At 34.9% G+C, this 13,245-nt stretch overlaps 2 protein-coding genes across 4 annotated transcripts; one reads left to right on the forward strand and one right to left on the reverse strand.

Moving 5' to 3' along the window:
• The first annotated feature begins 2,920 nt into the window (after positions 1-2,920).
• Positions 2,921-8,014, forward strand: cacfd1 (calcium channel flower domain containing 1). 3 transcript variants are annotated; one of them, XM_026196773.1, is made up of 6 exons: positions 2,921-3,166; positions 3,263-3,490; positions 4,983-5,055; positions 5,142-5,267; positions 5,500-5,607; positions 5,721-8,014. In XM_026196773.1, the coding sequence occupies exons 2-6, from the start codon at positions 3,382-3,384 to the stop codon at positions 5,809-5,811; spliced, it is 507 nt and encodes a 168-aa protein (XP_026052558.1). In that variant the 5' UTR covers positions 2,921-3,166; positions 3,263-3,381; the 3' UTR covers positions 5,812-8,014. The 3 variants fall into 3 exon arrangements, with proteins under 3 accessions (XP_026052558.1, XP_026052559.1, XP_026052557.1); XM_026196774.1 differs by having other exon boundaries at positions 2,921-3,103; XM_026196772.1 differs by having other exon boundaries at positions 2,921-3,490.
• Positions 8,015-8,543: 529 nt separating this feature from the next.
• LOC113038957 (RNA exonuclease 4-like) lies at positions 8,544-12,985 on the reverse strand. Its single transcript, XM_026196775.1, has 8 exons — positions 12,453-12,985; positions 12,047-12,363; positions 11,005-11,157; positions 10,738-10,931; positions 9,859-9,947; positions 9,563-9,637; positions 9,380-9,454; positions 8,544-9,005 (listed from the first exon to the last, which is right to left on the reverse strand). The coding sequence occupies exons 1-8, from the start codon at positions 12,669-12,671 to the stop codon at positions 8,868-8,870; spliced, it is 1,260 nt and encodes a 419-aa protein (XP_026052560.1). The 5' UTR covers positions 12,672-12,985; the 3' UTR covers positions 8,544-8,867.
• Between the last annotated feature and the right edge of the window lie 260 nt (positions 12,986-13,245).

The following is a 13,245-nucleotide window of genomic DNA, read 5'->3' on the forward strand; positions in this document are numbered from 1 at the left end:
TCACCAGTGGATCCTCTACAGTGAATGGGTGCCGTCAGAATGAGAGTCCACACAGCTGATAAAAACATCACAATAATCCACACCACTCCAGTCCATCATGTCTTGTGAAGTGAAAGGCTGTATGTTTGTAAGAAACAACTCCATTAAGGCATTTTAAGCCTATAATTCATAAAAAAATTATTGACCCTGTTGTCCTCTCACATCAAAACCCACTAATCTATTGATTCAAAACTGTTTTTGCTTGTAAACTGTGCATATTTCTCTCCTGATTCAGACAAGACAACTTATGAGACAACAAACAATATTATGGATGACTCATATTTTAACCTGAAGCAAAGGGTTAAATATGAAAATGCCTTAATGATGGATTTGTTTCTTAAAATCATGCAGCTTTGTGCTTCACAAGACACTAAGTGATAGACTGGAGTGGTGTGGATTATTGTGATGTTTTTATCAGCTGTTTGGACTCTCATTCTGACGGCACCCATTCACTGCAGAGGATCCACTGGTGAACAAGTGATGCAATGCTACATTTCTCCAAATCTAATAAAGAAACAAACTCATCTACATCTTGAATGTCCTGAGTCTGAGTAGTACATTTTCAGCTAATTTTCATTTCTGTCTGAACTACTCCTTTAAAGAATGTCAAATTGTCCATCCACCAAATCTCCAAACACTGACATGCAGTTGATCCGGTTCCTATCAAAGAAACACACGTCACTCAAAACCATTCACACATGTTTTTTTTTATTCACATTTTAAAACATCACAATTGCAATGACATCACATGTCTGTGTTTGTTCTTCACTTCTCCAAAATCGCATTCTTCCAGTGAACATCATGAGCTCTTCAGGCTTCTCTGATGGTGCTAGACAACCTTATCAGTAAATTAAATTTCAGATCCATCATTACAATAAACTCTTCCCAAGATTTCAGGATTACAGAAGCAGATTGAGAAATGTTCTGCATTTGAGATTTCCTCCCTCTCTTCCTCTTGTAGGATGTAAACATTTTCTTTGAAGCAATTACAGAGAAAGCAAATACACCCTGTTCCCTCCCAAAATCATCCGATTAGAAAGACTGTTAAACTGAAATAAACAATATTTTGGGTAACATAAGAAACATAAGATAATATATTCATGATAGATGCAACATCATGCAGTGCCTGGTAACTATTGCATTTCATGCAATTTCATCAACAGCACAGCATTCAGGCAAAGTTCAGATGTTTTCCAGCTCTGGATGCATCACAGGCTTTGCACACACTGCAACTCTCTGATCTCAGATACAAAGTGACAAGACACACAACGTACTTTTTTTAACCGCACACTGTCAAACAAACATGCATTACATAAGATCTGCCGTCCTTCCAGCCCAGAGAGCCAAGAAAACGGTGCAAATGTGCCAGAACTGGGCTGATCTCGATGCCGAGGCATTTGCCTGAAAAACTGCATATTTTAACACAGCTGTCAGGTTGAAATACTGACACATTTAACGATCTGCACGCTTAGAACCGAAGTCGATTCGGTCCAAAAGCTCTTTAGCAAGACGTGCTAAAGAAGTAAACTGGTTGTTATTTAGAAATAATCTTCTAGTTCTAATCATACTATCAAACTCACAATAAGAAGCTCATCTTCTTCTGTCAGGCCGGTTCAGTTTCGTAGAGCGCAAAAACACCTGGCCACAAACTTCCCACAGAAGCTGTGCGTTCTATAATGATATTTGTGGATCTGTAAATCACCTCACGTTTGAGTAAATCCAGGTGGAATGATGACTTATGTTTTGGAGGATCTGTATTAACGCCAAACCACAAAATCTCGCGATGGTTCGAATAAATTAAGATAGATAGATAGATAGATAGATAGATAGATAGATAGATAGATAGATAGATAGATAGATAGATAGATAGATAGATAGATAGATAGATAGATAGATAGATAGATAGATATTTAAATAATTGTACAAAACATTTGCATATTCACAGTTCTCTGGTCACATCAAATGCAAATAAACAAATAAAATGTTTAATCTTTTTAGTAAATGTTTCATTTTGATTGTTTAACATTACTTTTTTTTTGTCAAATGTAAATCAGTCGATATACTACATACGATAAACGATATATCATTTAATTATATTTTAATATCGTTAATATCATTACTATTATTTTGTAACACTGTTACTGTTACAGTTTTTCATGAACACTCCTGGACCCCAGTTTTTATTTAAAAAAACCCATATATTTTAAATTATATATATATATATATATGTGTGTGTGTGTGTGTGTGTGTGTGTGTGTGTCCAACAAAAAAGACCTAATTTATGCTGTGAAAAATTTATATTCTAAATATGTGTAAAATATTATTTGAAAGATAATTTGTTTTATAAAATAACATGTATTATTTTTTACTCACTATAATACTGTATTGTTAGATTGATTGATTTAAATGATCTTTTTTTCTTGACATAATATTTATTTTAATTATTTATTTTATATTATTATAATATAATTCTAATTATTAATTATACGTATTTCAGTTATTTATTAATATTATTAAAATATATGCATTTAAAATGTACTTATTTGTTTATTTTTATACATATACATATCAGAGAACAATAATATTATACAACAGAATGTTTCCCCCCTTTCTTTAATAGTTTGGTTGTGACTCAATCTCATAAAAGTATAAGTAGTAATAGTAGTAGGCTAATAATAATATAATAAACAGTAATAATAACAGACGTAGTCTGTATTAAAGTATTAGTAGTATTATTAGACTGTATTAAAGTTATGATGGCAAACACTTTTAAACACGTAACTGTACTTGTTTACCCTACACTAGTTGTCTGAACGCCAGAGTCCTGACTGCACGCAAATGTTGACGCAGCTGACGCTCCTGAAGCTCCTTGTGCGCAGTGACGCATTATAGGCTCCACCCACAATACAAAGCAGACAAGGGAACCTCCAAGACAAGAGAAGCAAAAGCAGTAGCGTTACTAAATTAAACTGACATTACACCGACTCTGAACACACCGTTTCAGTGACACTTTTTTAAACGATAAATTTTTCAAGAAGCCAAAATTCGACAGCATTCCTGAGAGGTTTGGATTATATTTTGCAGCCTTCTGCGCACCACAGAGCAGCGGCATCCTCCTTAAAGCATTGTATTTAATCCAGGACGATTTTACAATTCAGTTTTTTTCAGTGATATTTCCGGCTGCAGATTGGTTGATAACTTTATAACGCGATTTGTTTTTTAGGCTGACATTACAGTCAGCTACCCGTTCCAGCCATTGTCCTCGACGGGGAAAAAGCGACGCCCTCAGGCCGCCGCTGGTACTGCAGCACATCGGGAGTCTAAATAATTTAACGGTGGAAAATGAGCTCAGAAGAGGCGACAGTCCCAACCAAAACCGCCACAGAAGACGATGGGATGTCTTGGTGGTACCGCTGGATCTGCAAACTGGCCGGTGTCTTGGGTGGTATATGTAAGTATCACCCGTGATTGTGGCATATGGCTGTTTAATGCAGAGTAACAGCATCAGCCATGTGTTTCCTGAAAGACAGCTGTGTCCCTGTGTGATGGCATCTGAAACCTTCCCAACAACGATACTGTCTTACACCCAACACAATCACGTGACATTTGCTGGACTTGACCACATATGACTACAGCAAATCACATTATGAAAAGATGATGTCAGGATGTTCGTAGTGACATCACTTCCTTAGAAGCAAATCTGTACAATAGGGATTTTCAATCTTTTAGATGTCATGGACCCCCAAATATAATCAGCAAGGGGGGCCTTCTAAAATTTAAAAGCCAGCTTTTTATGTATAAAGATCCAATTTATATGGCAAAAAAATTATTAATCATATTTATTTTGATTTATTTTAATCAAACTTACGTAAAAATATTTTTTTGTATTTTAATCAGACATATTTTATTTTAATAAAAGTTACATTATTTTTATTTATTTAAATCAGGTTACACATTTCATTTTAATCCATCTATTAATTATTTTACTCCAACTCATTAATTTAAATAAATAAATATATTTATTTATTTTGATCAAACATATATTTATTTGGTTTATTTTTATTTTTTAGACAGATTTTCTCAAACCTTTTCCACAGAACCCTGAAAAAAAATATATATATATAGGTAAGGATAAAGGATCAATCTAACAGGGACTATGAAAGAAAATTTTGTACAATGCATGAACATTTATGTTAAAATTGTACATGATCCCTTTTTTTTTCAAAGATGTAATAGTAGTAAAAAAAAAAAATAACAGTACTATAAACTTTTTGTAAACCAGTTTGAAACTAGTGTAAACACAACCTGTCTGTCTTTGGCTGTATTCTGATATTGACTGATTTGGCTGTAGGCAGATACACTTAATTCCTGCTGTATTATTCTGTTCTGTATTATTCATTAGACACAAAGACTGAGCTTGCACTAGATCTGAACACACACACACTTGCGCCAGCAGTACTGTGTGTGTGTGTGTGTGTGTGTGTGTGTGTGTGTGTGTGTCAGTCAGCATCAATAGTTCTCTGTTCTCTTCTACATACTCAGACACAGATGACAGAAGCAGCTGCTCATCGAAGCCATCCGTCCAGTGACCTGCTGCTCCGTCCTGTGTGTTTGAACAGATTCTCTACAACACGTAGAATATATCATAGCTGCTTAATCTTAACACTAATAAACCTACTTTAAATCAAATTATATATTATTTTACATGAATCATTTAAAAAGTAACTCAATTATATTCATTAAGTTATTAGCTTGGTAAACCCTGGGATATACAGAAAATATTTGATTGACATTTGATCATTTTGAGGAGCGTAATAACAGTATATATATATATTTACCACAAATTTACCACTGATCACAGTGTTTTTATTTGTATGACAAATATAGATTTTATTTTCTAAAGATCTAACACTTTTCTGTATTTGTTTTTTTTATTTTTTTAGCATGTGCAACGATGGGCGTCTGGAACTGTGTGACTGTGAATCCGTTGAACATCGCGGCTGGAGTTTGGATGGTGTAAGAACTCACATTTCAGTTCCCAGTGTTCATCAAGCCATGTATATAAGCCAGTCAGAAGAGGAACTATCTCTTGATTCCCGCAGGTTGACGGCGATTGTGTTGTTCCTGTGTGAGGTGCCCTTCTGCTGTCAGTTCGTAGAGTTTGCCAATGCTATAGCGGCCCGTGCAGACCGTCTGAAACCCTGGCAGAAAGCCTTGTTTTACTGCGGGTGAGCTCTTCCCTTCACTGGATAACCAGTGCTACTGTGGAACTGATATTTACTGCAAAACAAAGTGTTTTTTAAAATTTAAATTGTCCACTGAGCTGTTTTTGACTTATAGGAGAAATTTGTAGAGTAACAAGTGTAACTTTCCAAATCAGTTAACAGGAATGCAAATATCCTTGCAACCACTGATATAGAATTTGATCAGAATTCACACAGATCTCACTTTGTCTCTCAGGATGGCACTGTTTCCCATCTTCCTGAGCTTCTCCATCACTACTCTGTTTGGTAACGCCATCGCTTTCGCTACAGGAGTGCTGTACGGACTCGCATCCCTTGGAAAGAAGTTAGCATTTACTTGCACACAGAACAAATCATTTCTTCACCGAGTAACTCTTCATGATGTATTGAGCCATTATTGACTAAATGATGGAGGAGTGTGTGTTTTCTGTGTTTCAGAGGTGATGCGGTGAGCTACGCTCGGTTGCAGCACCAAAAACAGGGCGACGAAGAGAAACTGACAGGAACGACTGACGGTTCAGTGCCGTGAACCTCCTCTACCTCCGCTGCGTCCTTCCCTCTCTTTACCCCTTCACGTAACGTTACAGTGTAACCTTTGACCTCTGACAGCGTGAGTCAGTCTGCACAAATCAGTTTGTGTAGGATTTATTAAATAAAATGGGTTGTGTAGTGTATTTTTTTCAATTGCGCTATCATGCACAGTTGTTTTTTTTTTTGTAAATTCATTTTCATCTCACTTTATAAAAACTGACATATTTTAGTTAGTTAACCCAAAGCTGGAGTGCAAATGAATGCATTAACTTCAGCGACCGTCTCCGTCTCTCGTATCAAACCTCGCCTCAACACCAGCGCAGGGAAGGGAACTTTTGGCCATTGGGATTTCTCCCAGAATTCTTTGTTCTGAACATTTCTGAATCTTGTAAAAGCTTGTTTTTTTTTATGTGTAGGCATGGTAAAAAAAACGTGTTTTGGAAATCCCAGAGATTATAACAAAGTGTGTTTGTGTGTTTTTGTGCCTCTGCTAACTGGCCTTTACCCAGAATCCTTTGCTGCAGCATGTTTGGTGTTCGTAAGAAACGGTGGAATGTACTTTAGCTATGCGCTGCTCTAAAACCTCGCTGTCACTTTCTTAAAAGCGTGTCTTTGAGAGTCTGATCTGCGCTCTTTCCATAGATGTTAAGTCAGGTAAGACACCCAAACAAGGCTGTGAGGGACTCAAAAGTTTAAGCTGAATGTTGGGTCTGTTGTTAAACTACAGTTCAATCCATTGAACATGCTGTACTTCAGTCCCTCGTCCTGTCAGAAATGAAATCTGGTGCTCCTCTGACTGAAGTCTATTGAAAAGCTGGTGTAAGTGTTTTTCTGAATGATGAAGTGCGTTTTAAGCGGTTTACCTTCCGTCTTCAGGGACTTGCGTGTGTCTCTGTCTTTCCTCTCAAGCCATGCGTCTCTCGCTGCACTGAAGAAGGGCTTCTTTTCTGGAATAAGAAACGACTGCGTGTGTTGTTTGCTTGTTTCTGCATCTATCTGAGCCAGTCTCAACACTGACAGTGGAAAGTATGAAAGCCAAAGGTACATACTACAAGATAAAAAAAACTAAAAAAAAACATTAGTTTGGAGGTCAGAGGTCATGCTCTAACCGTAGTGTTCACACTCTTACTGTCTTTTGTCTTTAAAGGGTGAATTTTATGAAATTGGTCAAGGATGTAGATTGTATTTCACCTTCAAATCTTTTTTTTTTTCATGACAATTAATCCCATTTATTCAAATAAAATGTTATTTATATAATTTAATTTATTTAGATTTAAATGCAACCATTATGTTACAGGACTAAAGCAATGAGAATTGAAATAAATCTCAAAGTAACACTTGTCATCATGTTACAATGCAGAAGTGAAAATGCATTTTAAAAGTACAAGAGGAATTTTTCTTTTTTTTCTTTTAGTTTTAGGTTGAAATATATGGAAGCCCATTTTCACTACAGAATGAAAAGATAAAAATGGTAATTGCGTTTTTTGTTTTTCCCAGTGAAACATTTTTTGCGTTTTTGTATCAGGATTTGATGGAATTATGAGATGGAAACTTGCAGTTATATATTTTTGAAAAATATAGTTGCAATTGCAAGAAAATAAGTCACCTTTATTATTTTTTATTCTGTGGCAGAAAAAAAGAAACAATTGTGAGACATAAACTTGGCATTGCAAGGGAAAAAAGTATTTTTCTTCAGAATTGCAAGCTTATATTTCAGTTCTGAGAAAAAAAATATATATAAATTAATAAAAAATTCTCAGAATTTTAGAAAAGTTTTGAATTGAACTGTGAGATAAAAAGTAGCAATTACTTCTTCATTTTTTCTCATGCCGGAATCGGGCTTCCATATACATCTGGGTGTTTGTGAGATCCATCCTTTTAGATGCTCACATTCTTTCATGAAATACTTTCACCAAACTTTTCACAAATGTTAAAGTGTTTTGCATGAATGTTCAGCAGGTTAAATGATCTCCAGTAATAACACAGTGTCCACCAGCACACAAACCAGCTCAGATGTAATGTCCTTCTAGATGTAGTGTAGAACGAAGTGTTAGCGGTTTAGCAGTGATCTTGTCGCTCTGTGTTTTTGTGTGGATCCACGGATCTATAATAGAGATGTAACTGATTTGACTTTGATAATGTGCAAAAAAAAAAAAAAGAAGGTATGAGCTAAATAAAGACACTTGTCTCTGTCCTCCTCACTTTCTTGTTCTGTTTCGGTGTAAGAAACATCTGATGTCTAAAGTATGATTTAACTACTATTTTTTATGACCCTGTGGTAAATTTTTTTAAAATTATTATTTGCAGCTATATCTGGTGATTTAAATATGCTTAATTATTAATCTATGGTCCCTTTTCATTAGACTGTGATGCGTTTAAGGGTCATCAGCATCGTAAATCCTCTTATGTTTTCCTTTTTGGAATCTTAATTTTATTTAATACGTGTCAATTTTTGACGGTTAAAATTTATATGACAGGATTTTAATCCACTATTTTGTAGCGTTTACTATGGTGGGGCTAATTTAAATATTCATAAACCCACCGTGAATATTAAATGAGGTAAGGGTGTAGAATTACATCCAAGCCTTTTTAAGACAGAAAAAAATTATTTGCATGTGTGAAAAAGATTTAAATATGTAATTTTGATTACTTTTAATAGTTAAAATGACTTGTGTTAAGATTTCATTATATTTCAATGCCATTATTGGTGTAATTCGATGTGAGAAATCATCATCGTGTGGGGTCTTTAATAGCAGTTCAGATAGAAAACTATGAAATTCTCCAATAACAGTCACATCAAAATATACATTTACATTACTCTGTATAAAAGAGCTCAATATAACACTGATAATCTGAACGGTCTGATGCTCTCATTCCTCAAATAACAGAAGATACAATTCAAGATACATTCAGACAGGAATATTAAACACAGTTCATCATATCGTAACTGAAGACAGTGTTACTGTACGTTGATAAAACAGTTCCCTGCACAGATCCATGTTTCAGTCTAGAATTTTTTGCGATTAGTTTTTTTTTTTATTGGCCGATTGAAATTCATTTGCTCTGGTTTTTAGGAGTTTTAGGTTTTCGTGGGCTCTTCTTATATTGACCGGCGCGGGCCGCTTTAAGATCCGCCTCCCACTGCTTCTTCACCAGCGTGTATAGCCTCATAGTGGCCTGAGCGTCCTGAACCTGTGATGCACACACAACATTAAACTGATCAACACCGACAGCAAACTAAATATTCATCAGCATATTAGAATGATTTCTGACACTGAAGACTGGAGGAAGGATGCCTCAAAATTCAGCTTTGCAGCACAGGAATAAATTACATTTTAAAATATATTCAAATAGAAATCACTTAAATTGAATTGTAATATATTTTACTGCATTTTTTGGTCAAATAAACACATTAATCATGACGTGCGAAAGAAACACCTTTCAAAAACATTCAAAACCCCAAATGTTTGATTGCTAGTCTATGGGGAAAAGATCAAGCCATGCACTCTGAAAAACTGAATGTACTGTAGATGAGTGTTTGTCTTAGATGTTGAAGAGAGACTTACAGATGAATGTTCACCCTGCTGGACTTTAACATTGAGAATCTCTTTGCATAAGACACGCAATGCAGGACGTGCGCTCTGAGGAAGAAGACAAGAGGGGAGACATTTATGGCAATTAAAATTGGCATATTTATTTATTTATAAATAATACTGATTTTTAAGTTACCGGCAAACTTTGTTTCATACCTTTACTCTCTGCCTAAATGGTTTGTATTTCTGTGTGTCTCTGATCATTTTCTTGGGATGATCCAGCAGCAAAATCTATGAATATGACAAAAATGGGATTTAAAAGAAATCTGACAGTTCATTAAAGGAATACATCATCTGAAAATATCATCATTAGTCGCTCTCAAGCCATTCCAATCCCGTATGCCGTAATAAAGCCTAGTTTGGTGCTTTCTTGGTACTTGTTTTCCACAGAAAAAGCATACAGACCAGGAACGATGCGAGCGTGACACCGGCCCGTTTTGTGTGTACTGTACCTTTAAGTCATTGTAAATGGCGTGTCCCACTAATATTCTTCCTTCCAGAATCTGAGCCACTTCTCTCTGGACTGTCTTGATGTCCTCACCTGTTAATCACATGAAGAACAATTAAGAATCTCATACATGCAGAAGCCTGTTGAATTGTTATAAATGCGCAATTTTGAAATAAAAGACTGAAATGTGAGATGTTAACTCATAACTGAGAGTTATAAATTCAAAATAGTGAGAAATACAGTCAGAATCGTTATATAAACCTGCAATTCTGAGAAAAAAAAGCCAAGAACGGTGACGTTAACTCAAAATAGTGAGGAACAGAGACAATTGCAATATATTAACCCAGACTTGCAAGATATATATTCTGAACTACGTGAAATAGTCTCAAAATAGTGTTTCGATGCAATTTTTTTAAAAAATGCGAGACGTAAACTCAAAATGGCATGATATACACATATAATTGTGAGAAATACTTATTTCTTTCTCCATTCTTATTCTATACTAGTGCTGTCAAATGATTAATCGCGATCAATTGCATCCAAAACAAAAGAGTTTGTTTACATAATATATGTGTATCCAGTTTATATTTATTATGTATATATAAATAGACACACATGCATGTATATATTTAAGAAAAACATGTCATGTTTATATACTAAATATATTTATATATAAATTAAATTACATGAATATAAACATAAACAATATTTTCTAAAAGTGTGCATTTATATATATCTATACAGTACACACACATATTATGTAAACGAAAACTTATTCTGAATGCGATTAATGTTTTGACAGCACTATTCTATACAAACGACCATTTAATCAAATTTGTAGTATTTTTCAAATGCAATAGAGACAATTCTGAGGGGTCCTGACCCTTTTCGATGTCCGCCGGTCTGATTCCACTAACAGCCGTCCTGTAGTCCGTAACCTTTTCCGTGGGCTTGACATATTTATCGTAGATGCATTTCCCAAAGTGGTTGACGATGGAGACTCGCGCTAGAATGCTGTCCTCCCCATCACAGCCAACACCCACCATCTCACAGTCCATAGCGACAGCACGGGTCAATCTAAAATCAGCCATAAGATTACATCACTTCCCCTCAAAACCCATGACTAGCCTGACAGCTGCAGGTGTCTCACCCCTCAAACGCGTGCTCTTTCACCAGCACTTGCTCTACGACTTCTGCGCTGGACTTCAGCATCCCGCTACGTTTTCGTACGATGTCTGCAGCCTCGGACCCTAAGGTGGCTTCGATGTCATCAGGGTCCACATCATCAAACCAGAGATCAGGCCTAAGAGGAAACCGTGTTTAAAGAGGACAGTATGGAAGATCGAATCTACCAGGAAATTTAAATAAATTAAAAATGTATTTGCAACTTCTTTATTTCACAATTAACACCTTTTTCTGAATAATTGCGATTTACGTCTCGCAATTTAGATTTTTTTCTCAAAGAGAATTCTGAGTTTCTCTTACAATTTTGCCTTTTTCAGAATTCTGAGTTTATGTCTCGCAATTCTCACAGATTTTTTTTTTTTTTAAATAAAGAATCGGATTGAAATAAATAAATATAACGAAACAGTACTAAAGTGCATGGAAAAATACATCATAATTTAAAGCAAAGAATAAATATTTCCAAATGTAAATAAAACATGTTTTCCCTGTATAAATTAATATAAATAACACTGAATATAAATATAGCAGACGTTTTTCAATTTCAGGAGGTCCCTAGCACAAACATAATCAAATTTTGGGGGTTAAAGTTTTTCTTACAACTAGCTTTGTTTTTTTAATTTAGATTTTTATTCTCAGAGTTTATGTGTTGCAATTTAGAACCTTTTTCCTCACAATTATGTCTTTTTTTCTGAATTCTGAGCATCTCGCAATTCTTTAACTTTTTTCTTTCTTCCACAGAAAAAAAGGTTATTGCAACTTTTTATCTCACAATTATGATTTTTTTTTTCAATTGAGAGTTTACATCTCATAATCCAGATTTTCTATTTCACATTTCTGATCAAAATTCTGGGTTGCGTTATACGAACTCAAAACCGTAATATTTTTTTTTCAATTGTGAGATTTAAGTAATGCAATTATCTTTCTTCTTTTTTTTTTTATTCCATGGCAGAAACTCATGTCCACAGGACAGTCATATGAAACAAAACCGCATTAAATTGCACACATACTCTGCTGTTTTATTCTCCACCTCCTCGACTTTCTTCCTTTTGTTCACCGGTTTCTCTTTTTCATCCTTTCTTTTCCTCTTCTCTGCTTTGAACTGCTTGTGTCCGGTGGGGTTGTTTCCGTTCTGTTGGTCTCCATCTCTCTCTACTCTTGCAGATGTCTCAGAAGCAGGTCTGACGGTCCGTGCAGGTTTTTTCAAGTGAAGTGTATGAGAGTCTCTGGAAACTGATGGCGTCTTCTGAAGCTGCTTTCCTTTAACGTTTGCATCTTTTGCCTGTTTTGTGTCTTCATTCTTCTTCTCAGGATTTGCGGCAAGAGTCTACACACACACATGTAAATGTAAAAACATCATATGTCTCTACTAATTCATGAATTCAATATGATTTTACCATGGTAAATAATTCTGACCTGCAGTAACTTCTTCCAGTTGCACGAATACTCCTCCACTTTTGTCGGGGGTGTAATGTTTCTCTTTACAGTTGCTGGTTTCGTTTTCTTCTTTACAACTGTTTTTGTATCGTAGAAGAACGCTTTTTTATTGTTTTCATGTTTCTGTTTTTTATTATTTTTGGATTGACCATTAATATGAATATTTTCGACATGTTTCTTCAGCTTAACTTCAGACATCTTAAGGGTTTTATCAAATTAAGCTAATAAATAATAAAGCACTAAGCTTTTTTCTATATTACACCGAGCACGAACTTACTTGCAATAATTAATTTCTTCAGATGTTTACATTATTTTGAAGCTTTCTAGCGACAACGCAGACCCGTGACATTCATGGTAAGGCGCAAAATACTAAATATATATATGTGGAAAATATATATCTATCGCTCTCTGAAAATACATTCCTTAAAAAAAATTACTAATAAGAATACATATAACTGTACCATGAGACAACCATGCTGAGCTCTCTTCTGTCGCGTGTTACACAAATAGCATCCGCGCAGGAACTGTGTGCGAATCAACGTTCCGTTCTGTGTTTTGGAAGTTTAGGAAAAACAGTGAAGGAATGTAAAAATAGATTCAACTTAATAAATAATTTCATTAAAAATAAGCCTAAAAAGTATTAAAATAAAATAAAATCAATGAAACAACATTATAGTGAGTAGGAAAAAAAACTTTTCGAAATAATGTTTTACACAAATTTATATTATTATTTTACAGTATAATTTTTGGCTTTATATGATGAAAAATGTGC

This window comes from Carassius auratus, chromosome 21, assembly GCF_003368295.1.
Source record: "Carassius auratus strain Wakin chromosome 21, ASM336829v1, whole genome shotgun sequence".
NCBI lineage: Eukaryota > Metazoa > Chordata > Actinopteri > Cypriniformes > Cyprinidae > Carassius > Carassius auratus.

What these genes read in the sequence shown, in the direction of transcription:
- LOC113038957 (XM_026196775.1), bottom strand. Translation starts at nt 12,671, where the DNA reads ATGTCTGAAGTTAAGCTGAAGAAACATGTCGAAAATATTCATATTAAT. An exon ending in GTGGAGAATAAAACAGCAGA is followed by an intron (nt 11,158 to 12,046) that starts GTATGTGTGCAA and finishes GTTTCCTCTTAG; the next exon opens with GCCTGATCTCTGGTTTGATG. An exon ending in ACCGGCGGACATCGAAAAGG is followed by an intron (nt 9,948 to 10,737) that starts GTCAGGACCCCT and finishes TGTGATTAACAG; the next exon opens with GTGAGGACATCAAGACAGTC.
- cacfd1 (XM_026196772.1), top strand. Translation starts at nt 3,382, where the DNA reads ATGAGCTCAGAAGAGGCGACAGTCCCAACCAAAACCGCCACAGAAGAC. An exon ending in CGGTGTCTTGGGTGGTATAT is followed by an intron (nt 3,491 to 4,982) that starts GTAAGTATCACC and finishes TTATTTTTTTAG; the next exon opens with CATGTGCAACGATGGGCGTC. An exon ending in AAAGCCTTGTTTTACTGCGG is followed by an intron (nt 5,268 to 5,499) that starts GTGAGCTCTTCC and finishes TTTGTCTCTCAG; the next exon opens with GATGGCACTGTTTCCCATCT.